The sequence below is a fragment of the Bos taurus genome, chromosome 28, assembly GCF_002263795.3.
Source record: "Bos taurus isolate L1 Dominette 01449 registration number 42190680 breed Hereford chromosome 28, ARS-UCD2.0, whole genome shotgun sequence".
Taxonomy (NCBI): Eukaryota; Metazoa; Chordata; class Mammalia; order Artiodactyla; family Bovidae; genus Bos; species Bos taurus.
The window spans coordinates 29,383,495-29,409,350 of record NC_037355.1 but is presented as its reverse complement, the minus strand read 5'-3'; the positions used below and the strand labels follow the sequence as shown (position 1 = coordinate 29,409,350).

Sequence of the window (25,856 nt, the reverse complement as noted above, 5' to 3'; positions counted from 1 at the left end):
ATTAATGAATCTCGTATTCCCACTATTTATGATCCCCATGAATATTCATTCCACAAGGCACTATTAAAAGACACCGTTCTTGTCCTTAGAAGATAACCAGAGAGGATTGCACATCAGGCAGAGAGGCTGTCCCTGGTCTCCAGTCTCGAGGCTTCTGCCGCCCTCCACTGATGCCTCAGAACCGGCTGAGTTTCTCAAATGGCTTGAGAGAGCCCGGAAGGAACTGTGATAAAACTGGCTGGTGCACCCGAAAGGACCTCCTCCTCGCAGGTGGAGCGGCGACGCGGGGTCGAAGGGAAAGCCCGAGCCGGGGTCCCAAAGGTCGCCCGGATGGGCCCCGCCGGCACCGCCCTGTCCTACCCCAGAGGCGTTCCCGGCCGCGGCTGCGGCCCTAACGGGCTCCGGTGGCAGCCCGGCGCCCCGCCCCTCCCGGACCCGCCTCCGGCTCCATCTTGCTCCGGACCAGGTTGGGCCGTGACGCTGCTCCGCGGGGTCAGGTGAGGAACGGCGCCCCCTACCCTTGCAACCCCTCAGCCCCTCGGATACCTCGCCCCGCCCAGCTCCGTGGCCGGCCACCCGGGAGTGGGCGGGGCCCCGCCTGCGGCCTCGAACCGGCGCGGGGGACTGGGGGGAGGCTGGAGGGGCCTATAGGCCCCAGGGGTGGCCGGCGAGCCGGTGCGCGCATCTTGGGACCCGGGCTGCCTGGTGGGGACGTTCGGCCGGGGGTGCATTCGGGCGGGGTCGGCGAGGTGGCCAGACCACGGGAAGTCCTGTTCGTCAGTTGTCTCTGCCCCTCGTCTGTCCAGGGATCCTAGGGAGCAGTGAGGCCTCCGGCGCAGGCAGGTGGACCACAGGTGGAGGGACTGAGGCCAGAGGATGGGCCTGCTGAAGCGGCCCTCTAGGAGAGCTGAGTAGGAAAGCCAGTGAGCAGCTAAGTCCGACTAGATTTCTTGGTGACACAGCAAATTTAGGGAAACTTGGGGAATTTGTACTTTGCTTAGTGAGCCCTAGGACGAATGCGGAAGCCTGAAATTGTACACTGGCCCAGGTTTATAATTCTTGGAAACTATTGTAGGAAGTAGCATTCCAGATTTGATTCCTAGTTCCTAAACGGCAGCAAACCTATGCGGATATGAGCCTAACCTGGGTGAACTCTTCTTCAGAAGAAGATGGCTGATGTCCACTGTAAAGTGACAGAAATGAAAGGAAGTCGTCCAATTGCCTCTAAACTTCCTTAACTTCTGCCAGTTGGTGGGGAACTGATCTGATAAAGTAACCTGTCCTAATTAGATAATGAGTATAATGAGTTACCTACCAGTCAGGGAAGGGGTTTCAAGCACTAGATAAGGAGGTAGAACTACTGCAAACCGAAGCCTTTCAGTCCTCACTGGTGGTGACCTGCCTCCAGTTCTTTATCGAAGAGCCCTTGCTGACAGATTTAAATGGTCCTTCCCAATCAAGAGGCAGATTTTGGAAAATCCTAGTATCTACTGTTGGCCATCTTCATTCACCCTTCCTGTTTTGTTTCATTTGTTTCATAAATTTGGAACAGCTACCTCCTGTGTACCTGGGCATCATGCCATCTCTGAGACTTGCCTAGGGAGACCCAACCCTTTTAGTAGTTGACTCACTGGGTGGAGATGGTCTGGAGAACCAGGAATGCTTTTCTAGTCTTTTAAAAAGTAGTTGCTGACTAAGAATGTTGAAAAGGACGTAAAAGCTGTGGTTCACCAGTATAGTCTAATTGTTCTTTGGGCAAAGTTGAGTAGTTTGTTGAGTCACCCTTGGGTTTGTTTAAGCTTTGTACAAAAGCTTTTAAAATCTGAAATAGATGATACATGCATAATTCCAAAAGGTCTATCGCTACTTTGAAAAGTCTCCTTATGCTCTAGTTCTCCTCTCCGAGGTACTGTTTCCTACTTTGTTGAGTCTACTTTCAGGGATATTCTCTATATACAAATAACTGTATGTTTTACACATTTGGTTGCAGAATATCTATGCAGTTTTTCACGTTGCTTTTTTCCCACTTAATGTGACTTAGAGATGGTTTCTTATATGAATAAAAGGAGAGCTGCTCATGTTTTTTTATTCAACTGTTTCTTTTGTATTGGAGTATAGCCAGTTAACAATGTGATACTTTCAGGTAGACAGCAAAGGGACTCAGCCATACATATAAGAGAGCTGCTCATTTTTAATAGTTGCGTAACATTTTATTGTATGGCTTTCTGTAATCTGTTTTAGCTGTCCCTTATTAATGGTCTTTTAGGTTGTTTTTAATGTTTTATTTTAGCCACACTGTATGGCTTGTGGAATCTTAGTTGCCCGACTACGCCCTAGCAGTGAAAGTGCTGAATCTTAACCATTGGACTGCCAGGGAATTCCCTAACCTTTTTTTGTTACAAATAGTGCTGTAATGAATAGCTTTGTATGTATAATAATTTTGCATTTTTGTAAGTATTTTTATAAAGTACATCCTGGAAATGGCATTGCATTCTACTCTTTTAAATTATTATTCTTTAAAATATACCCAGATTCACTTTCTTAAAGTTGCATTGTTTTCTTATATGCAGATAGTGTTTATCTTCATTCTGTTCTGACACTCTTGTTGGCATAATTCCTCTAGAACCCTTTAAGGTAAGACTTAATGTAGTAGTTTTAGACTGTAGAAATAGGACTTTGTCACTGGAACAGTTCCTGAGATTCAGAAATTTAAATAACTTATGTAGTCTTTGGTGCTATAACACTTGTCTTTAAAATTATTATTAATTTCTCCCATAAATTATTTTCAGACTTTTTCTTTGGAACCTGACCTCTTTTACCCTTGGTCCCTCTGACTGTTCTTAGAGGGTATTGCTTCTCCTTTATTCCTTTTATCAACTGGGCTTGGAGAAGAAGGGAAAAAAAAATGATTTAACATCCTTTGCATCCAGGTCTTTGGATCCCAGATGACTGGTTCAGAACTGTCTGAATCAGTATTCTTATTATCTTTCTTAATAATTTTTAACTTCCGCTAGATATATGCCCACTCATTTTCAATTTAGCAAGTTTTTAGCTTCTGCACTGTGCTATGTCATAAGGGACTCAATAATAATTTAAATTTATTTTCTAATTTTCCTGTACTATATATTCAAAAGGCAGGCTACTTCCCCCTGCCCCTCTCATCTCTTTATCAGCACCTAGAACAGTGCTTGTTACATTATGGGTTTTTGTAAATGTTGAACTGGATTTGTTTGGGATCTTTTTTATTTTAACTGGAGTATAGATTTACACTATTGTGTATATCAGTGTTAGTTTCAGGCGTATAGCAAAGTGAATCACTTATACATATATCCACTCTAGATTCTTTTCCCATGTAACCCATTACAGAGAATTGAGTAAAGTTCCCTATGCTAAACAGTAGGTCTTTATTTGTCATCTATTTTATATATATTAGTATGTATATATCATTGTTTGGGGTCTTGATAAAAGAAAAATACAAATCATTTATAGCTGTACTGGGGAGAAGAGCCAAAACACATATTGATAAACTTGCCAAATTAAATGGTAGATTCAGAAATGCCTAAATATTCTGATATCAAAATATTGCTCACAGACCAGCAGCAACAGCATCACCGGGAAGGGTAGTTAGAAATACAGAAGCTCGGGCCCCATCTCAGAACTACTGAGTCAGCCTGCCTGATAGGCTCTTTCTTTCAGAAGATGTGATTTGATTTAGATTGTGACAATGTATATCTTCAAAGGTCTTATTCCTTATATGAAATTACAGAGGACATTTCTTATTGTTGTTACAGAATGTCATACCCAGGCTATCCGCCCACAGGCTACCCACCTTTCCCTGGATATCCCGTAAGTATTGCCACTTAGGATACTAAAATAGCTCATGTCCTGGGAACAGGTGTTGCATAGGACCAGCCAACCCATGACAGATGTTACAAATATGCTAGAGCAGCAGTCATAAATTCAAACAGCCAGAAGTACTGAGTAGAGTACGTGAGTGAAGGCAGGGTTGTGGAGGAACTACAAAGACTTGTGTCACCTATGGAAAAGCACCTGTTAGTCCTCTTCAGCCTGATGTGTCCATACAGGGAGGTTGATTCAATGTTGCTGGATATTCTATTTCTTTAAGTAAAGCTTAAATATAAATAAAATCTAGATTTTATATGAAACTGCCCATTTTTTTAAATTGGGAAATGCATATTTTAAAATGTTAAATACTGTATGATTCAATACAACACGTATGTAAACTAAATCCATCCTATGAGTCACTGGTTTTTAACCTGTGTGTTGGATGTTTAAATTAAGAAGGGCTTGACTCAGAGAACGCAAATTGCAGTGGATTAGAAGGCCCTGGATTTGTAGTTCTGAGACTTTTAGTATTCTGAGTACATGTTATAAATGTGCTACCAAGTTCTACTTTGCTGTTGACCTGTACTGTTCCGAGGACTAACCTCATAGCGGTTAGTGTATTTCCGTTTTATGCTCATAAGTATGTAGGGCTTCTTTGTAATTCTGGGTAAATAGAAAGAGGGGCCTATATGGATTAGTGACAATATGTGTACCTGTGTGTAAAGTGAATATATAGTTCTCCTGAATTTGTCATAAGAGAAATGAAATTTGTAACTATGTTCCCAGGTCCCTATATACTAAACTGGACTCTGGCAACCATTTCTGTCAGTATAGGCTAATGCTAAAACAGACAATCTCAACATCCCGATGGCTCAACACAATAAAAACCTATTTCTTGCTTACTCCAGTCTCCTAGAAGTCAGTGGTGGGGATGATGGGGGAAGTGTGTGGTAGGGAGCTAAGAGACCTTGTTCCATTTCATCCTGTGGGTTTTCAGGCTCCTTCTATCCTCTGTTGCCTTAGTATATTGACTCTACCATCCTCTAGTGCTTTGGAGTCCTCCACTGGATTCTTTGCTTCCAGCTGGCAGATGAAGGAAATGAGAGAGGAAGAGACATCTTAGAGGATTGGGCAGGAAGTCATGGGGACCAGGCTGGAAGTGGTGTACATTACTTCTGTCCACTGTCCTTTACCAGTATTCAGTCATATCCTGGGAAATGTAGTCTCTGTGGCCTGGAAAAAAGTTTAGTGAACGTGTAACAGTCTCTTTGGGCTTTTTCCCAGGTGGCTCAGTGGTAAAGAATCCACCTACCAAGCAGGAGAAGTGGGTTCAATCCCTGGGTCAGGAAGATTCCCCTGGAGAATGAAATGGCGACTGATTCTAGTATTGTTACCTGGGAAGTCCCACGGACGAGGAGCCTGGCAGCTACAGTCCATGGGGTCTCAAAGAGTTGGACACGACTTAGTGACTAAACAACAACAGTCTCTTCAGACTTAGACATTGTATGATCTGAATTGAGGTCCCAAATGTCACACCTAGTATGTGCTCAGGTCACTTTTTTATTCTTTCTGTTATACACAGGTCCAGGTGTATTACAAGAAAGCCATGAATTCTTCTCTTTAGGGTAGAGAGGCAGATCTTTCCCGTATTTCCAGGTGCTAGGAGAATGAAGAAACTATACTGAGCTTTGCTAGTTGTTCATGAAGCCTTGAGGTGTTTTGTTTTTTTTTTTTAGCCTTGAGGTTTGAAAAGAGACACTCCCAAATAGAGAAACAGACTCTTCTTGCCTAACACACGTAGATTTACATAAAACTGAATTCTGACAGGTATCCTGACAAACTACTATACTGATAAACTAATATGAGATATCAGGACTTCTAATGGGCTTTTTAATATGTAAAAGAATAAGCTAGATCTTAACAGTTATCTCTGTTTTCTTAGCTAGGTTCTGTTTCTCAATGATCACAGTCATTTGAAAACTTTTCTGGTTTTTCAGCCTACGGGTCAGGAGTCATCTTTCCCCCCTCCTGGTCAGTATCCTTATCCTAGTGGTTTCCCTCCGATGGGAGGAGGTGCCTACCCACCAGCACCAAGTAGTGGCTACCCAGGAGCTGGAGGCTACCCTGCCCCTGGTGGCTATCCAGCCCCTGGAGGCTATCCTGGTGCCCCACAGCCAGGCGGAGCTCCATCCTATCCTGGAGGTGAGTCGTGGGTTGTGGAAGTAGTGTAACACTTCTTTTCTTGTCTCTTTAATCCTTTTTGTTCCTGCTTGTTTTGTATGAAATCAGAGTTTTTCTTAGCCTGCTTTCTACCTTAGATAGTAAGGACTTAGCTGGCAAGGTAGAGGAATAAAGATTCTGAGGAGGCATGAAAGCTGGAGAATTCTCAGGAGCGATCTCCAAAATTCTGTGGGAATTAGAATAAATCTCATGGTCATAAAGGACTAATGGTTCACTTGATAATTTGTAATCTTAAGAACTGATTGAGACATTTGGTTTTAGCATGATTGTGACCTTAGGACAGCTCTCGCCACAAGATGTAAAAAAAAAAAAAGAAAGAAAAAACTTAGCACTTTTATATTGTAAGTCATTAGGGCAAACGAAAGAAGTAACATTTTTTTAATGTATTTTTTAATGGGGAAGGAGTTGTTGAGAAGTTGAATTTAGACCAAAGGGACTGCTACTGTAGCATTATAGATTATTTCTTTTATTATTTGTAAAGTTTTCACTTCGATCATGAGACCTGTCACTATAGTTTATTTTTCTCTCTTCTTCCAGGCCAAGGGTTTGGAGCCCCACCAGGTGGAGCAGGCTTTCCTGGCTATCCACAGCCACCTACACAGTCTTATGGGGGTGGCCCAGCACAGGTCCCACTGCCTGGTAGGTATCAACTGTCCAGAAAAGCACAATGGCTTGATATTTTGAATTTTTCAGTTGCCATTGAAAGAACTTAGTTTGTGTTTGGGATCATCTTTAGTAAATGTTTATACTAAATACTTATTAGGTACTATCTGGTTTCATGAAAATGTATTAACCTGATAAAAAAGGTTTAATCATAAGATGGAAAGAAGGACCAGTTTTTTTCAATTAAAAAAAATTATCTCTCCTGAAGCCAAAAAAAAACGAAACCTTTAGGAATTTCTCTGTCATTCGTGTAACACGAAGGGAATGAGCCCAGAACCATGTGCTGCCATCCTTTCCAAACAGAATCAGAATTTAATCTGGTTCAACTATTTTGTTCTTCTTTTTAAAGTATTATTTTTAAAGAAATTGTGTTAAATTGTTTTAAAGAAATTACAACATGGAATATTTTTAAAGGTCCTTGTGACCAAAGTTGTTTTTTGATTCAGTATATCATGATACTTAAAAATTATTCTAGTGAATAACATAAGTGTGAGTGTTCTCATATGTTTCCATATTCGTAATAAATCAGTGCTGTTTTGAAAAAATAAATCAGTTAATACCTTTTGCTGTATTTTTTCTTAATATATAGGTGGTTTTCCTGGGGGAGCGATGCCTTCTCAGTATCCTGGAGGACAATCTCCTTACCCTAGTCAGGTATTTTTGGTTCCTGTCTTTTAAATTAAGTCTGCTAAAGAAGGGCCCTACGCCTTTATTGATCTTAGAGATTTCCTTGAAGCAGGGAAGATGGTCTCTAAGAGACACTTAAGACTTTAATCTTTGCTTCTGATAGACTGCATGCGCTTTGGTCCACCCGTGTCCTGATGACTTTGATAAGACAAACATAGGTCCCTTCTCTCAGGTGATGACACCCATACTCTTTTTTCCATAGAGATTCAGTCATTAGATTGGATTCTTGGCATTGGTTTTAGTTCTTTTTCCTCCTCCCTTGCTGGCAGTATAACTATGAACTCAGGTGGCTGGGTGATTGATATTTCTAGCCGTGTTTTATGAAGTATGGTTTTATTTTCCATTTTTGCCTTTATAACTTTCCACTCTTCTTTCAGATCAATACAGAATCCTTTCCTTCCTATCCTGTTTTCTCTCCTGTTTCTTGGGATTATAGCAGTGAAGTGAGTAAGGTTTTCTGATGTTCACTAATCACTCAGTCCCCTAAACGTGCCTTCATTTGTTTCTAATTTCTTGTGTATTTGTCTCTCACCACTTCCTCGAGGGCTCACGATAGCTATTTTATCTTCATGTCCCTGTAGTGCTTGGCAGGCCCTTTAAGCATGATAGTGATTAATGTCTGTTAAATTGATTTTTCAGTAGTCTCAGAAGGTCTCCCATATATCAAATCCTTGCCCCATTTCAGTATAGCTCCTTACTTTAATATTAAGTTTTATTCTTTAATTGACTTGTTAATTCCTTTATACCCTATGCAGGTTATTAGGAACATAAGCAGTTTTATGTTTACTTTATCTTGATTTTCTCATTTCATACTGTCTATTCATAAAAGTCTAGCGTTTTTAAGCTTTTTCTTCAGCTGGGTTGGGAAAGGGATTACAGTATTGGAAGAGAAACAATTTAGCCATTTTCTGGCTTACTTTCCTGATTTGAGGTATTTGAGCTCCAGAGAGATTAAGGAACTTGTCCCGGGCCACACAGCTAGTGAATGACAAAGCTGAGACTAGATCCTAGCTCTTCTGCTTTTCAGAACAGCAGTCTCTTTGTTAAAATATGCTACTTTACTGATAGAGTAAATGATATTCCTTGAAAGCCCATAGTAAATTGCTTTCACTTCTTTTTTTAAAAAATCGTTGAAAGTTGATTGTTAATCATATTATAAATCTGTAGCTATTCTAAACATTTGTTATGAGAATTTTTATTTTAGTTTAGTTTAAGCATGCATATACTTTTAAAGACATCATTTTATGACTGAATATAAAAGATTTTTAAACATAAAAACACTTAAAGTAAAATACACGTATACCTGCAGCTTATCTTGTGTAACAATTACTACCTTAAACTAAAACCAGGCAGTTAACAGAGCAGTAGATTTTGGAAGAGCTTTTAGATGGAGATGGAATAGACTACCTCGTGAGCTCCCTGTCACTGAAAATCCGCTGGTGGAGGTTGGTTGCTGTGTGTGTGACTTGGTTGAGCAGTTCAGGCAAGTGACCTCTCTTGATTGATCCAGTTCTAATTCTATGGCACTTTTTCAGCAAGAAGGTTGGAATCAAATGGGTGTCAAAGGGTGGAAGTCTTGGTGGCTGATAGTATGGGCTTTGCGTGCTGGGAAATCCTCTGCAGTTAGAGATTTGACCTCAAAAACATGGACCGTGATTTCTTTTGAGTTCAAAATAATGCCTGCAGGATGATAGTATTCTCGATGACAAGAGACACTTCAAACTTAGACTTTGAACAAAGAATAAAACAAAGCCATTTTTCCCTCCAGATGAAAAATGGAATAGGTTTTTGTTGTTGTTTTTGTTTTTAGAAACAAGATGACAAAATGCGAGTCATCAAACAGTACCTGATGGGAGTTGGTTTCTCTTTCTACCTAGTTCAGTGTATTTTAAACAGAACCTTCTGCCCTGCTTAGGATTTTAGTCACAATGGTTACATCAAAGGAAACTTTCATAGTTTTTGATGCATTAAGCCTCATGTAAAGGCAATATGTTGAAAAAATTTTTCAACTTGAATATATGCTACAAGTAGAATATTTTTAGTTTTCCTTAAAACCACAATACAAATATTTCTTGTTAGTTCTTTGCTTACATTGCTAGCTTAGAAACTAGTGACAGATGATTGTTAGGCTTATTGGTAGGAAAAAATGTATAGATGAGTGGGAGGAATTACAGACTGTAAAAGTGTTTGCTGAAAGATGGTCTGGTCTGCTTCTCCCCAAACACTTTGTCCCCACTGCTGCTGCTAAGTCGCTTCAGTCGTGTCCGACTCTGTGCGACCCCGTAGACGGCAGCCCACCAGGCTCCCCCGTCCCTGGGATTCTCCAGGCAAGAACACTGCAGTGGGTTGCCATTTCCTTCTCCAATGCATGAAAGTGAAAAGGGAAACTGAAGTCGCTCAGTCGTGTCTGACTCTAGCGACCCCATGGACTGCAGCCCACCAGGCTCCTCCGTCCATGGGATTTTCCAGGCTAGCATATTGCTGTATTCAATGGGTATAACTTGAAATACAGTTTCAGTTGCCTACATAGCAGCTGAATAATTTTATATTTTGAAACGATGTTGATTTCATCTTTAAATGATACTTTAGAAATACTTGGTTAAATAAAATATATTATTAAAATTAATTTTTAAAAAATGTGGTGGGATATCATCTTGTCTCATCTCATCTCTCTTAAGCCCTGATTTGAGTCTTTTAAGAAAACTAATAAACTGTTTCATAACTTTGTATTCAGAATTTTTAAACTTAATTTTGTAATAATTTCAAACATTGAAAAGTTGTAAAAATTATATATGGTTTAGTTACTAAGTGTGTCTGACTTTTTGCGACCCCATGAATCGTATGCAGCCTGCCAGGCTCCTCTGTCCATGGGATTTTTCCAGGCAAGAATACTGGAGTGGGTTGCCATTTCCCCCTCCAGGGGATCTTCTGACCCAGGGATCAAACCCAGGTCTCCTGCATTGCAGGCGGATTCTTTACTGACTGAGCCAATTCCTATATACATACCCTCTACTCAGATTCCCCAAATATTAACTTCTTACATAAATACAGTGATCAAGAATTAATGTTTTAATGACACTATTACTCCACCTTTAGACCTTATTCAGATTTCATTAACTGTCCCAGTAATGTCCTTTCGGCTCAGGATCAAATCCAGGATTAAACACTGCGTTTGTTGCCATGTCTCTTCAGTTTCCTTTAATATGAAATAGTTCTTCAGTCCTTGTTGTTCATCACCTTGACACGTTGGAAGAGTACTACCAGTTATTTTGTAAAATATTCCTTTATTTGGGTTTGTCTGATAAGTCCCTCTGAGTAAATCTAGGTCATGCCTTTCTAACAGGAATACCACAGAAGTGATGCTGTGCCCCTAGTGCCTCTTACCAGGAGGCACTTACTGTTGATGTGCCCTCTTCCTGGTGATAATTGGTGTTGATCATTTGTTTCAGATGATGTCTGCTAGGTTTTCTGCTGTAATGTTACAAAGTATACACATTATACTTTTACCCACTAATTTTAGCATCAAATTAGTGATTCTTGCCTGAAACACTTATTACTGTGGTCTTTGTCATTGGTGATTTTTAAATTTCTTCATAGATTGGTGTTTAAAAAATGTATCCATTGTTTTGCTTTTTGGTTTATCCTTAAAAAATTGATGAATAACTCCAAGAGTCTCTAGTCATCAATTTCATTTTTTGTGCTTTTCTTGTTGTAAGATGTTTTATTTTATGTCTAATAATCAGAGCCTATACTGAAAATGAAGAGAGATTACCAAAATTACATTGCTTGTTTGAAATCTCACTGGGCAACTCCGACTCTGCCTCCCTAAAGCCATTATTATATTCTTTAAATAAAACACTGCCACTCATCTCACACTGCTCAGGGATCAATCTCTTTTCCCCCCTATTCTCCCTTGAAGGAAACCAAGGCATAGAAAGATTGTGACTAACTTCACAAGCTTGACTGTCTTGTTTCCTGAAAGTTTGGCGTCTTGCTGTCTTTTGGCAGGAGAAGGATGGTCTGTATCTGTTCCGCCACAAAAATAAATATTCTTGTCCTGAAATCTCAGCACTGGCTTTCTTGCCTAAGAGTGATGATTGGAGAAGTCTTAAGTTGTTGTCTTATTAGCAGAGAAACCTGAGTTGGGAGGGATTTTTTTTTTTAAGCTAGTGTTTCTAGTATTAAAGATGTTGAACATTTTTTCGTACTGTTTTTCTCCCAGTTTTATTGAAACCCAATTGAAATAGAACATTGTGTTAGTTTTAGGTATGTAACATGTTGATTTGGTATATGTATATATTGGAGAAGGAAATGGCACCCCACTCCAGTGTTCTTGCCTGGAGAATCCCAGGGACCGGGGAGCCTGGTGGGCTGCTGTCTATGGGGTCGCACAGAGTCGGACACGACTGAAGTGACTTAGCATAGCATAGCATAGTATATATTGTGAAAGGATTAGATTACCACAACAACTGACTTGGATTTTATGCCTCTTGTTCTTAGCCTGCTCCGATGACTCAGGGAACTCATGGAACAATCCGACCCGCTGCCAATTTTGATGCCATGAGAGATGCTGAAGTTCTTCGTAAAGCAATGAAGGGTTTTGGTAAGGAAAACGTATTTTTGTCTTATTTATAGTAAGTTCAAGTGTTTGGATATAAAGTAAAAATAAGGTTTATATCACAAAACCAAGTTTATATGTGAGCCTGTGTGCACACGCCTCAATTTAATCTAGCACCAGCCACCTTGTAATCGAAAAAATGTCCTCAGCGAGCACCCCACAGAGACCTCATCCTTATTTAGACATGTGTGGTTCTTTCAGGTACAGACGAGCAGGCAATTATAGATGTTGTGGCCAATCGTTCCAATGACCAAAGGCAAAAAATTAAAGCAGCTTTTAAGACCATGTATGGCAAGGTATGTTTTGTTTTGTTTCATTTTCTTTTTAGGACTCAGCAAGAACAGTGGCCTGTAGGCCCTGAATTCTGTCAAGTTGGATACTACATTTTTATTAGTACTGATAAGTATAAAGTAGAGATAGCTAGACTTCAGAGACCCCAGAAGAGGTGTATTCAATATTTATTTCTCTTAAAAGCCTTTCCAATTCTAGAGTAGTCCTTGATCTCATAATCATACCCATTTACTATGTCTGATAGGTGACACACGTTCAGTAGAAAGTAGATTATGACCATAATCATAATCAGTACCTTGGTTCTCAGTCTTCTCCTTGAAGTGGGATTCAAGGACTTCTTATGTGGCCGTTGCTTATTCTTGGCCTGTGGCATCATCTTTCACTTCTCTCCCTCCTTGTAAACATATCCTGTTTTACAATTTTATAGAACCTCTTGCCATTCCCTGCACACATGCTTCTGTGGTTGATATATGTTGTTTTCTTGTCCTGGAATACCTTTTCTTCTTTTGCTGCGTGGCAGACAAGCTCTCCAGAATTTGGCTTGTTTAAGCTACTTTGTGAAGTTTCTCTCATTGCTTGTTCCACTGTGATCTCATAGCACTTTGTAAAACCTCTACTGTAACTAATCTCAGTGCCCACTCCCTAAAAACTGTGAGCTGCCCTAGGGCAAACCATGTCATATTCATCTTTGTGTTTATAGTACCAAGGACAGGAACAATAACAGATAGCCACATAAATATTTGTTGAGTGGATGATCAGTGACTAAATCCAGCAAGGTTCTATGGCTGACAGGTGCCATGGCTTCTTAAATATAAAGGGCAAGAGTGGGTAGCATTGGTTTGTCATTCAGATAGGAATCCTAAAAGTTTTCTGACATTCTCTGGATCCAATTAACTTTTCTCAGAGTGGGAGTAGAGGCCCACTGACCTGATTCATCTTTTCTACTCTGCTTTCCCTCTCTGCCCAACCCAGAGTCCACTTCCTTACTCTTAAGGCTCCTTAAGCGACACAAGGTCTAGATTTCCCTTAGGGTTCAACATCAGACTCATTTTTCTCACAAAAATATTTTTTGTTTTATGAATTTCTTTAGTTCACATGTAGTCTGTGCTTTCTTGTCCTAAATTTTCTCATGTATCACTTTTGAGTTAAAACTAAATTCCCAGACTATTTTCCTTACCCACCGCCACTTTTTGTTTGGACTTCTTATTAGTAAAAACCCTGTCCTCTAGCCAGCTGTGGAGTCTTTGGTCCCACATTCTTCTTTCTCAGTCAGTCAGTGAATATTGTTTCAGTGCCTGTGTATGCCAGGCACTGCGTTGTCCTGGCAACTGGTTATTGCTTGTCTTGTTGATCTAATCTGTAAAAAGGCTCTTTAGAAATGTGTCTTCTATCTCCTTTTTTTCTTTCCATTTACACTGTCACCACTCAAACCCAAACCTTTATTACTCCTTATCTAAATATTCCAGCAGGCTAAATTTCATATATATCTTTGGTCATTATAATCCATACTGCCTGTTGTTTTCTTATATAAAAATTTTCAGTGACTCCTCCCAGCATGCAGAATCAAATCCATGTTCTTTAGCTTGGTATTCAACGTAATAATCCAAGAATATAGTTACAACTTTGTTTTTATTAATGTCTAAAAACATTATTCGTAACAAAATTGGTTGTCTTATTGTCCCATTGAAAAAATTTTGCTCATTCTTGTGTCTATACTAAGTAATTCTCAACCTGAGCAGAATATCATAATTTCTTTCCAAATTTAAAAACACATGCAGAATCTCTGAGTATTCATTCTTGACATAATTTTTTTTTTTAGAAAAATTCTGCAGATTATTTTAATGCATATAGCCAAGGCTAGGAACAACTTTTCTGTTCTTGTTTGTGTCCCTCCTCCTTACCTGAAATATCTTTCTCCTTTCTCTTTGCTAATTTTTACATACTCTTCAATACCTTCACTAAAATTTTCTCTGAAGCTCTCAGCCCACTTTAACTTTTCCTACTTCAACTTATTTCTGTGCTGCTTATTCATCTGGTGCTGGAGAACAGGCTGCTTTATTTTAGTTTTTAGATGTTTGTCTTTTCTTCTCAAATAAGAACACAATGATGATGATTTCTGCTTCCTCATAAAACAAGAACAGTTTTTTATACTAAGAAAATACGTGTTTATCATTTTGTTAATTTGAACTATTCTTTGTTTCCGATTCCTCTTTTTTGGTACCTGGTATAGTGGCGGAACTACAATAAGTTTATTATTAAGTATTTATTAATAGAACAACTAAAATATATCTTCTTGAATATAATAAGCTTAAATACTTAATTCTGTAGTGTATGATATTCTGAACAGAAATTGAGGTTTTCTTAAAGTAGTTCAATTCCATTTTTCTCGTATTTCCCTTAAAAATTTTAAGCAAAACAAAATTTGGAGAGCTCATATACTGAATTTGTGTTTGTTATGTAACAGGATTTAATCAAAGATCTTAAATCAGAGTTAAGTGGAAATATGGAAGAACTGATCCTTGCCCTGTTCATGCCATCTACGTATTATGATGCCTGGAGTTTACGGAATGCGATGAAGGTACTATATGGCATTTACTTTGAGTATTTTATCCTATTTCAAATGTAAAACCCCATAAATTATGCAGTTCTGAGTTTACAGTGACAGGTAAACCAATACATTATTTTATACCATCTGAATATATAGAGCTTTTCAGTCTGGAGGCCAAAGTTATGTTTGGTAGAACATTAAGATTTAATAACTTCCAGAAATTTGCTTTTTGTTTGTAATTCTCTCTCATTCTCCCTTCATTTCACATAGGGAGCAGGAACTCAGGAACGTGTGTTGATTGAAATTTTGTGCACAAGAACAAACCAGGAAATCCGAGAAATAGTCAGATGTTATCAATCAGAATTTGGACGAGACCTTGAAAAGGACATTAGGTCAGATACTTCAGGGCACTTTGAACGTTTACTTGTATCCATGTGCCAGGTGAGTATTGAATTCAGTGTCTGAGTGTTGGTGGAGGGAACATTCTTTACTGCCTACTGCCAGTGGGCATTCTTTATTCCTTTTAATATCTAGCCCCCGTGGAATCTTGACATCTTTAAGAGGGACAACAGAGAATCATCTGTATGGGTTTCTTTGTTTCTGTATTGAAAATTATTTCTGTAAATCTGGTTGTTGTAAGGAGTCAGCAATTAACCACATGAAGGTTGTATGAAATCAGAAATCAACTTGAGGCTCTGTGTCTTAGAATGAAGCTGCATCTGTATTTTTAAGGTTAGCATTGTTCTGCCAGTTAATTGGGACCATCGGCTGAAGATATGCAGGTCTGCCATGCGAGTGCAATAAGAGTGAGACAGAAATGCAGAAAACATGTCAGCATCCACTGAAACACTGTGCTTAAGTACCGTCCTTGTTCTGATTCCCTAGATGTGCTGGCAGAGTTGCAGAAAATTCTCCAAATAGGGTATATGTAATGATACTATAAATAATCAGGGTATATTTGAAAGAGATGATGCAAAAGACTAGCACACTGATTCGGTATCAGGAGTTACTGGCTCTCCTGCTAGTGCACAAGGTTGGACAGTCTTGAAGATTCTAAAAGTAGACAGGCTCTCAGAGCAAAGGGATGTAGTTGCAGAAAAGGCAGTGTGCCAGAGCGTGTGGGTATGGAAGTGAGAAAACAAAGCAAATGGTGGGAGGACATTGAATTTACCTCAACCAGTAACAGAGCAGGAGGGTAGGTTAGCAGGAAAAGAAAATCAGAAACAGAGTTAATGCTAAAAAACGAGTATTCAGACTTTAATGAGGTGCTGAATGTCTCTTTATGCAGGGTTCAGGGCCCAACCATTTTACAAAATAAAGAGCCCTTGTCCTGGAAGTGGCTTTCTAGGACAATGGGACCATATTGTGTGCTTGAAGCCAAAGGCAGTCATCTGGGGAGTTGTTGTTGAGCTCCTATTGCCTGTGCTGTATTCAGCCCATTTAGAATAGGCTTCTATACATTGCTTGTGCCAATGCTCTTCAGACAACAGTTCCTCAACCTTCAAGGAACACATCTCCATTCTGTTCCTCAGACAGACACTAAGACTCTAGAGGGCGACCTTTTCCTTGTTTGGGTTTGTGTTTCTGTTTTAGAGAGAAACCAACTACCCAAGTATAAGCTTTACTCTTATTCAGGCCCAGAGCTTCCTCTCTCCCTCCCTCCCCGATCCCATCCCAGGGAAGAGTTTGGTCTATAAATTGATACAGCCTGTCAGTACTTGTGTTATTTATAGCTTCTTCTTAAAGTCTCACGCATCATTTTTATGCATACATTCATAATAAATACTTACATATTAAGATTACACTTGGATGAATGAAAGGAAGTTCACGGAGCCTCTATATTATATGCTTCCTCATTTGGCTTAACTTCCTTGGAGGGAAGGGCCTTGTCTTGTCTTGTGGCCCCACCACATAGCACATCCTGTTGGTTCTGTTCCTCTGGAGAACCCTGACTAATACGGCCTGATACAAAATAAGTGCTCCATACCTTTCAGGTACATGGTGAATATAAAGTGGAACTCAGTATAATGCTGATCTTAAATCCCAGCTAAGCAGAACCATACTTTGTTCATTTGAGTGGTAGTTCTTATCTCCTAGGAGACCAGGTCCTCAAAGCATGGCTTAGGAGTCGCTTCATCATGAGAAATCTAAAGTTACTTCAGACCTTGGAGTTCAGGGATATCCAGCTTCTGGGACGTCTCAGTGCGTCTCTCCCCAAGCTAGACGAGAGACAGTGCTCACTGGCTCAGAACTTGGACTGATGGAAGGAGACCTTATCACCAGAGAAGCGAAAAGTGAAATTCCTTTGATGGCCGAGGGATTTCTCCCAGAGGGTAGAAGTGGCTGCATTGTTAGTGTTCAGGACTTGCTGGATCATGAGTCTGTGTGTGTGGCCACAGCCTCTGGAGGTGCTATAGTTTGCAGTTTCAATACATACCAGTCTCTTTCTCCTGGCCCAGTTACCACCCTTCAAAGCACCTCCTCAGAGAAGCTTTCCTGGACTCTCCTGGGCCATTTGTCATTCCCTGCTCTGAGCCTGCATTTAATTCCCAGAGATTTTGGTTGTAGCCCTACTCACTCTTTGGAGACATCTTTTATCTCCTTCATGGGAGGAATGGAGTAGTGATAATCATTTCCAATCTCTGTGGTTTGTATCATACCTAGACTTTCAATACCTGCTACTGGAGAAATGTTTATTGAATAAAAACAAAAAAACCCTGCAGCTTGTAAACCAAGGATCAAACCCAAAAGAGTGATTTATTTAAGAATCCCTGTCTCTTTAGTCTATCGAGAAAGCTTTTTAAACTGAATATCAGTAAAATTTTCTATACCTTCAAAAGTAAAATGTCTGTGTAATTTTTTATGGAAACGTTTTCTAATTTAGCTCTCAAAGCCCTGTAAAACCTCTCGTTTTAATATAACCTCATCAAACCATGATCTACATTATAAAATCCATAGTTGGCAATGTAATAAAATATTAGTTACACTAGTATAGTTTCTTTGGAAATGAAAGATAAGCGTGACAAACTTTATGCATTAATTTTTAGTAAATTGTCCTTTTAAATTCAAAAATGACCAGATTGGAAAACCTTGTTTTAAAAATAAGACTTGTATCACTTTCTTCTAACTCCTGCATTCCTTTTTTTGCAGGGAAATCGTGATGAGAACCAGAATGTTAACCACCAACTGGCTCAGGAAGATGCTCAGCGTCTCTACCAGGCTGGTGAGGGGAGACTAGGGACAGATGAATCTTGCTTTAACATGATTCTTGCCACAAGAAGCTTTCCTCAACTGAAAGCTACCATGGAGGCCTATTCCAGGGTATGAGCTTTTCTTTTGAAGATTTTGCTTCTATTTTAAGGTGTCAAAATATTTCAACCCCTATACTTTTTTGTCTACAGATGGCTAATCGAGATTTGTTAAACAGTGTCAGCCGTGAGTTTTCCGGAAATGTTGAAAGCGGTTTAAAGACCATCTGTAAGACACTTTTCCTGTTTTCGTGATTTGCTTTGTTTTGTTTGTAAATGAGTGAGGCTTTGAATAGTTGTTCCCATTAAAAGGTGATTCTTAGTATAGCCTCCCTGGAGTCTGCTTAGGCAGAGACAAGATAATCCTATGTTTTTATATGCAGTTCCCTATGAATGGTTGGTGGTGTGATCAAATAGGATTGTTTTGGAATTATTTGGTCGTTATTTTCTATGCCCTTCTTGAGGACTATACAAAAGTATATAACGGATTGTAGCATTTCCATTAAGGTAAATGGGAAAGCCCTAAGGAAACTAGAGAGTGCCACCACACAAAGCATCATTTTGAGCCCCCAAATGCCTTTCAAGTATTTAGCCAAATGAGACTCTTTTCCATTTGAAATTAAAAACCCAATTTTTGGTCCTGACGTCCAGAAGCTTAATGAAATGGAAATTTTGTTCTCATGGAGAATATAAGACTAAAGAGAATATTAGTAACACATTGGTATTAGCAATTGAATATCTTATAAATACTACTATTGTAATTGTAGCTAACACAGTAATGTACAGTTAGTCCATCTCTGTGAAAGGTAGAGCCTTTGCTAACTTAATTTTCCTATTATCATTCTCAAGTCTGTGTTTTCTTATTTATATTGGAATCTGTCTTACATCCTTCTTTCAGTCAAATGATACATTTGACATCTAGAATTCAGATTTTAGTCATTATTCCGTTTAGTTAGGTATTACCAGGGTACAGTTGCTACACATTTTCTCATGTTAAGGGGGGAAAATGTTAAGAATTTTAAGTGACTGCATCTGTGGAGAGAAAATGGGATTTACTGGCCAGAGGGAATCTTGTAGAATTGAAGGTAGACTATCTGATGCAGCTGGAAAGAAAGATGGATGCTGAGAAAAATCAAGGGGGAGAGCACTCTACAACTCACCTAAGATTTCTGAGATAATTACATAGGAAATGATCAAAAGCAGCTGGAAGTGATAGATGAAGCTGGTGTGTGGACATCTTTGTCATGATTTCACGTCTGAAGCCTCTCTCACTTTCAGTGCAGTGTGCCCTGAACCGCCCTGCCTTCTTTGCTGAGAGGCTCTACTATTCTATGAAAGGCGCCGGCACAGATGACTCCACCCTGGTCAGGATTGTGGTCACTCGAAGTGAGGTGAGGCGCTTACTTTCTGTCTGATCTTCACTTGATTTTGAATATTGATTCTTTTTTCTTAGCAATATTAAACACAATTTTTCTTCTAGTTTTATTGAGATGTAATTGACATACCTCACTGTATAAATTTAAAGTGTGCCGCATAGAAATTTGACTTACATACATCAGGAAGTGATTATCACAGTAAGTTTAATGAACATCCATCATCTTACAAAATATGAGATTAAAGGAAAACATTTTTCCTTGTGATGAGAACTTTTAGGATTTACTGTCTATACATAAAGCAGTGTTAATTATATTTATCACATTGTATATTACACCCCTAGTAACTTATCTTATAATGGGAAGTTTGTGCCTTTTGATTGTCTTTCTCCAATCTGCCCCCCTCAGTCCGCTACCTCTAGTAACAAATCTTATTATCTTTTTGTTTGAGTTTGTTCATTTTTGAAGTGTATTTGCCTACAGTACTCTGCTGGTTTCTGTTATAAAGCATTGTGATTTTACATTTCTATACATTTTAAAAGGATTCCCGTGAAAAGTCTAATTATGACATATCACCATACAAAAATACTACTTAGTTATTGCCTGTACTCCCCACTCATTCACACTCTTCACTCATTTACTTTGCAGCTGGCAGTTTGTACCTCTTACTCTTTCACCCATTTCCTTCCCACCCCCAACCCCCTCCCTTCTGGCAGCTACCTGTTTGCTCTTTGTGTCTATGACTGTGTTTTGTTATATTTGTTCATTTGTTTTTTCAGATTCCACATGTAAGTGAAATCATGCAGTATTTGTCTTTCTCTGTCTCACTTAGAATGTTAATTTCTTAAAAGTTCCTCCGTTGGTTGTCAGTCCATGAGTGACGTTAAGAAAGAGCTCTCTTTCATTGTTGGCGGAGGTTGTATAAAGCATAGTGTTCACCTTTTTCCTGCTGTGAGAGACTTGCTTTAGTGAAACAGACTGCCAGGAAATTCAAGAAGAGTTTATCTTTTGGGTTTCATTTTGCTTATGTAAAAAAGTGGATGAGGGAATTCCCTGGTGGTCTAGTGGTTAGGGTTTGGCACTTTCACTGCCAGGTTCAGCACTCAGGGATTGAGATCCTGCAAGCGTGAGGCGCTGCCAAAAAAAAATCAACAGGAAGCTGTATGAAAGACCTATGTAGATCAACCTTATTGGACATAGAAATTCTTAAAATTTAGCATGCACTGTATAATAAAATAACTTAAAGTTTTATCTTTATCTTTTTACTTAAATATAGCCTCAAATGTATTCCTTTCTTTGACTTAGTATATTTAGTAGACTTTTTTTAATTGAAAGAAGCATATACTACGAAATTATATGAAAGAAGGTAAATCATTTTTTAAAAGACAACTATAATACAATATTTGGAAAAACTTTGTTGTGTCTTTGTTTTTAGATTTAAATTTTCTAAGCAGGATCTCTTTTTCTTTATAATAAAATACACATAACACAAAAGTACCATTTTAATCACTTTTAAGTGTATAGTTCCGTGACATTAAGTACATTCCCATTGTTGTACAACCATCACCACCAGAACTTTTTCAACTTAAAAAAACTGAAAATCTATATTCATTAAACAATAATTCACCATTTTTTTGCTTCCCAACTCCTAGCAGCCACCATTCTATTTTCTATCTTATGTATTGCAATATTTGACTACTCTAGCTAATTTATATAAGTGGAATCATAAAGTATTTGTCCATTTTAACATTTTTAGGGTTCATCCACATTGTAGCATGTGTAAGAATTTCCTTCTTTTCTAAGGCTGAATGATATTCCATTGTATGTATACATCATGTTCATGTCTGACTCTTTGCAACCCCAGGAACTATAGCCCACCAGGCTCCTCTGTCCATGGGATTTTCCAGGCAAGAATACTGGAGTGGGCTGCCATTTCCTTCTCCAGGGAATGTATACACTACCTTTAGTTTATCCTTTCATCCGTCAATGGACACTTGGGTTGCTTCCACCCTTTGACTGTTGTGAATAATGCTGCTTTTAACATGGGTGTACAAATATTTGAGCCTGTTTTTCACTTTTGTGGATACTCAGAAGTGCAATGGTTGTGTCATGTGGTAATTCTATTTTTATTTATTTGAGTAATTACTATACTGTTTTCCAGTGGCTGCACCATTTTACATTCCTACCAGCAGTGAACAGGGATTCCAACTTCTCTGCATCCTGGCCAACACTTTGTTAGTGCTGGTAGAAATGCTAGCTATAAAATGTCAGTCCTTTGGTGTTTTTTCCCCTCTGCTTTGGTTATACTTAGGATCTTTTCACTATTAAAGAACAATTTAATAAATTATCAGTTTTCTTTAACTTTTTTCTAATATTACAAATATCGTGTCTTGCATGCAGATTGATCTTGTCCAGATAAAACAGATGTTCAGTCAGATGTATCAGAAGACGCTGGGCACAATGATTGCAAGTGACACGAGTGGAGATTACCGAAAGCTTCTTCTGGCCATTGTGGGCCAGTAGGAGAGATTTTTATAAATGAATGAAGCTATTCAAAGCTTATCTTCAAAGCAATGACTGACCTGCATGCAGCAACATCAACCCTCACCTAACCAAAAGAGCTTTTACTAAGGACCGTGTCAGGGTATTGTGCTTGGTTTGCACATGTGGTTATTGCCTTAATTCCAATGTTCTTTTTTTCTCTATGTACAATCAAGTAAAGCCATATCACAATGATGAAGTAATAATGCAATGTTTGTAAAGCATAATTCTCACTGCTCTTATTCTAAATAGGACACCGAATTGAGTAAAAGTCACAACAGTTTCAAATTCTGTGTGATAATATTGAATAAATTTTAATAAATAATATTGAACATTAGATAAACCCTTTGCTTTCCATTGGACAGTTATAGTTGGTAGTATGTCAAAATTGTATTACTTTTTAAAACAAATTCCGCTGTTTTGACCTAAAAGAGTAATTTGCATCTTACTTCACATAAATCAGTATTCTATATTCATAAACGTTGAACTTCCCACATAGAAAATAGTTTAGTATTGGCTGTAGCAGCTTTTTAAAAAGAGATTATATGTTTATATGCCTAAAATATATAGCCTACTTTTATGTCTACTAAGACTGCCTATAGATCTTTATTGGCCCTTGATTTAAAAAAAAATTATAAAATACTTTTAGTTGCAGTTTAATCATGATTCAAGAAAATGAAGCTTGACACATAAAAGGTGCCAAATTAATAAATAAATGAAACTTAAATCATCTTCCTGGGAGATTGAATATTAGTTCTTTGGAGAAGTCGTTCAGGAACTCAGTGCTATAGCAGTGTGATTTCAAACCTGGGTTTATTCCCAGTACTGAGCAATTGCTTATTATGTTGAGCATTACAATAGGTAGTTAGGGAAAGTACAAAGGAAGGAGGTTTGTAATCTAGTGGGTGATCTAAACAAAACTTAGGATACAAGGATATTGTTACATTATAAATTCTTCTGAGAATAATAACCCTATTTGTTCTTTTTGTTGAACTCCCTGGCACAAAGCAGGTATTTAATATATATATGGTGAATGATTGTAGTAAAAATTGAGGGAAAGAAGAGTAAATATCAGTTATAATTCAATGAACAGTTGTTTGGGGGTAAGTGCCAAGGGACATACATGCAAGGTGGTATAAGACACAACCTGACTCTTAGAGAGAGAGGCCTATGTACAAGTGTAGTGTGAGGCGAAAGCAAGATACACTGGTAGAAGGGTAACAGGCCAAGGTAGATTTCTGACATAGATTTTGGAAAAATAACTAACAGCAATAGGATTTGGTAAAGGAAAAGGGGTATAAGTTATTAAAGGAAGAAAATTTGTGAGGAATATATTTTTAAACTTTTAAAGATTGATATATATCATACCATTCATCCTTTTAAACTGTACAATTTAGTGGGTTTTTAGGATATTCACACACTTGTGCAACAGTCACCACAATCAATTTTTGAATATTTTCATCACCCAAAAAGAGAACTTAACACCCATCAGCAGTCAAGCCGTCTTTCCTTTCTTCCTGCCTGTCCCCTGGCAGTCACTAATCTACTTTCTGTCTCTATGGATTTCCCTCTTGGGGGCTTTACGTATGAATGGAATTACACAGTGTGTGGCCCTTTGTGTCTGGCTTCTTTTAATCAACGTACTGTTTTTAAGGTTCACCTGTGTTGTAGCATGAATCAATACTTCATTCTGTTTATGGCTGAATAATCCATTGTTTGGATCTACATTTTGCTTGTCCATTTATCAATTGATGGACATTTGGGTTGTTTTCACCTGTTTACCATTATGAATAAGGCTGCTATGAATATTCACGCACAAACTTTTCTATGGACACAAGTTTTCAATGCTCTTGGCTATAATAATAGGAGTGGAATTGCTGGCAGTAGTATCTTTATGTTTAACTTTTTGAGGATCTGCCAAACTATTTTCCAAAGCAGCTGTACCACTTTACAGTCCTACCATCAGTGAATGAGGCTCCCAGTGTCTTCATTCTTCCCGACACTATCATTGTCTCTTTGATTCTAACCATCCTAGTGGATGTAAAGTGGCATCTCATTGCAGTTTTGATTTGCATTTCCCTAATAACTAATGAATATATTTTCTTGATTGGCCATATTTTCTTGATTGTCCATTTGCATATCTTCTTTGGGAAAATATTAAAATGCCTGTTTTTAAACTGGGTTACTGAGAATTCCCTGGCAATCCAGTGGTTAGGACTCCATGCTGCTGCTGCTAGAGGCCCAGGTTTGATCCCCTGTTTGGGGAACTAAGATCCCACAAGCCACATGGTCCCAAAAAAGATTACGATGTGTGTAAGGCAGGATAGTTATCTCAACACAAATACAGTCGCAATCTTCACTTGGGAAAAAATCCAGGGAGAAACGTCTTACTCAACAGTTACATGTTTTTATATTTGAGAACTTTTATGACTTATAACACTAACTTTAAAAGCATTTTTCTCAATTTTTATAATTTTAACATGTTTATTAGCAGAAATGCAATTTATTTTTAAAATTAGACTCTGGTGACTATCCATGGAAAGTAATGTGTGAGTGTGTGTATAGTTTAATAATTTGTTTTGAAATAATTTCAAATGTATAGAAAAGTTGCCAGGACAGTACAAAGAACTCCCATGTCCTCTTTACCTAGATTCTCATACAGTTAACATTTTATTGGTTCATTACTTACTCTGAGTGTGTGTGTGCGTGCATATGTCTTTTGTTATTGGTCTTTATTTGAACTGTTGGTGGGTTGAGAGAGCAAACTGCAGTCATGCTGTCTCATCACTCCTAAACACTCCAGTGGGTGTTTTCCCCTGAACAGGGTCACTCTTCTACATAATGGCAAACAATCTTCCACATCAGTAAATCAATATTGGTACAATACTACCACCCAATCTAGTAAGCCTATTCAAATTTTGCCCACTATCCCAACAATGTCTCTTCATTTCTGGGTCAACATCCTATACAGAAATACGTACTGCATTTAGTTGTGTATTTTCAGACTCCTTTAATCTGGAAGAGTTGCCAGTCTTTTGTAGCTTTACAGTTTTATTAAAAGGTACAAGCTTTTATTATAGGATGGCTTACAACCTGGGTCCTTTGTCTGTAGGAATACCACAAAATGATGCTTTGCTTTTCTCAGTGAGTCTCATCAGGAGGCATAAAATGTAGACTCGTCCCCACACTGGTGATGTTAACCTTGATCACTTGATCATGCTGGCTTCTTAAATTCACTGTTTTTCCCTTTGTAATTGATTAGTATTCCAAAATCATGCCAGTAAACTACTCCTTATCAAATCTCCACATACCAGCCTTAGCACTGAAGACTCCTGTCTAAATCATCCACTCCTATAGTTGGTGCCAAGTGGTAATTCTCTATTTCAATCATTTCCTCTCCATTATTGGATTGGCATTCAACTGCTATAAAGAGCTTTCCTTTCTCTTCATTATATCAATGTGAACTTGTGTATTCCTATCTTATTCAACAGATTGTAATCCATTATTATTGTTTACTTTGATGTTCAAATTGTCTGATCTGGCCAGTAGCCCCCCTCAAGTGGCTCCTAACAGTGTAACATTTTAAAGTATGTATACTGCTAAGATTCATACACACGGTGAATAGCTATAGTTCATTCATTTCGACTGCTTTGTAATATGCGATTTTTTAAATATATTATCAGTGTATTCATCCTCTCTTCCTTTGGGTTGTTTCCAGGTTTTTGCTATTGTATTTTGCCTTTCCAACTCTGAGGTAATGCTGAATTTCAAATGTATTAAATTTTTCCATTAACATCATA

At 38.5% G+C, this 25,856-nt stretch overlaps 1 protein-coding gene across 4 annotated transcripts; it reads left to right on the top strand.

Annotated features, from left to right (window-relative positions):
* The first annotated feature begins 437 nt into the window (after positions 1 to 437).
* On the top strand, positions 438 to 25,856 carry ANXA7 (annexin A7). Of its 4 annotated transcripts, XM_005226418.5 has the most exons (15): positions 438 to 497; positions 2,571 to 2,634; positions 3,792 to 3,846; positions 5,844 to 6,048; positions 6,625 to 6,726; positions 7,340 to 7,404; positions 7,815 to 7,880; positions 11,938 to 12,040; positions 12,257 to 12,351; positions 14,811 to 14,924; positions 15,165 to 15,335; positions 18,045 to 18,215; positions 18,296 to 18,371; positions 19,421 to 19,533; positions 21,916 to 25,856. In XM_005226418.5, the coding sequence occupies exons 3-15, from the start codon at positions 3,793 to 3,795 to the stop codon at positions 22,036 to 22,038; spliced, it is 1,458 nt and encodes a 485-aa protein (XP_005226475.1). In that variant the 5' UTR covers positions 438 to 497; positions 2,571 to 2,634; position 3,792; the 3' UTR covers positions 22,039 to 25,856. The 4 variants fall into 4 exon arrangements, with proteins under 4 accessions (XP_005226475.1, XP_005226473.2, XP_005226474.2 ...); XM_005226416.5 differs by lacking the exon at positions 2,571 to 2,634; NM_001075991.1 differs by lacking the exon at positions 7,815 to 7,880 and having other exon boundaries at positions 466 to 497; positions 21,916 to 22,393.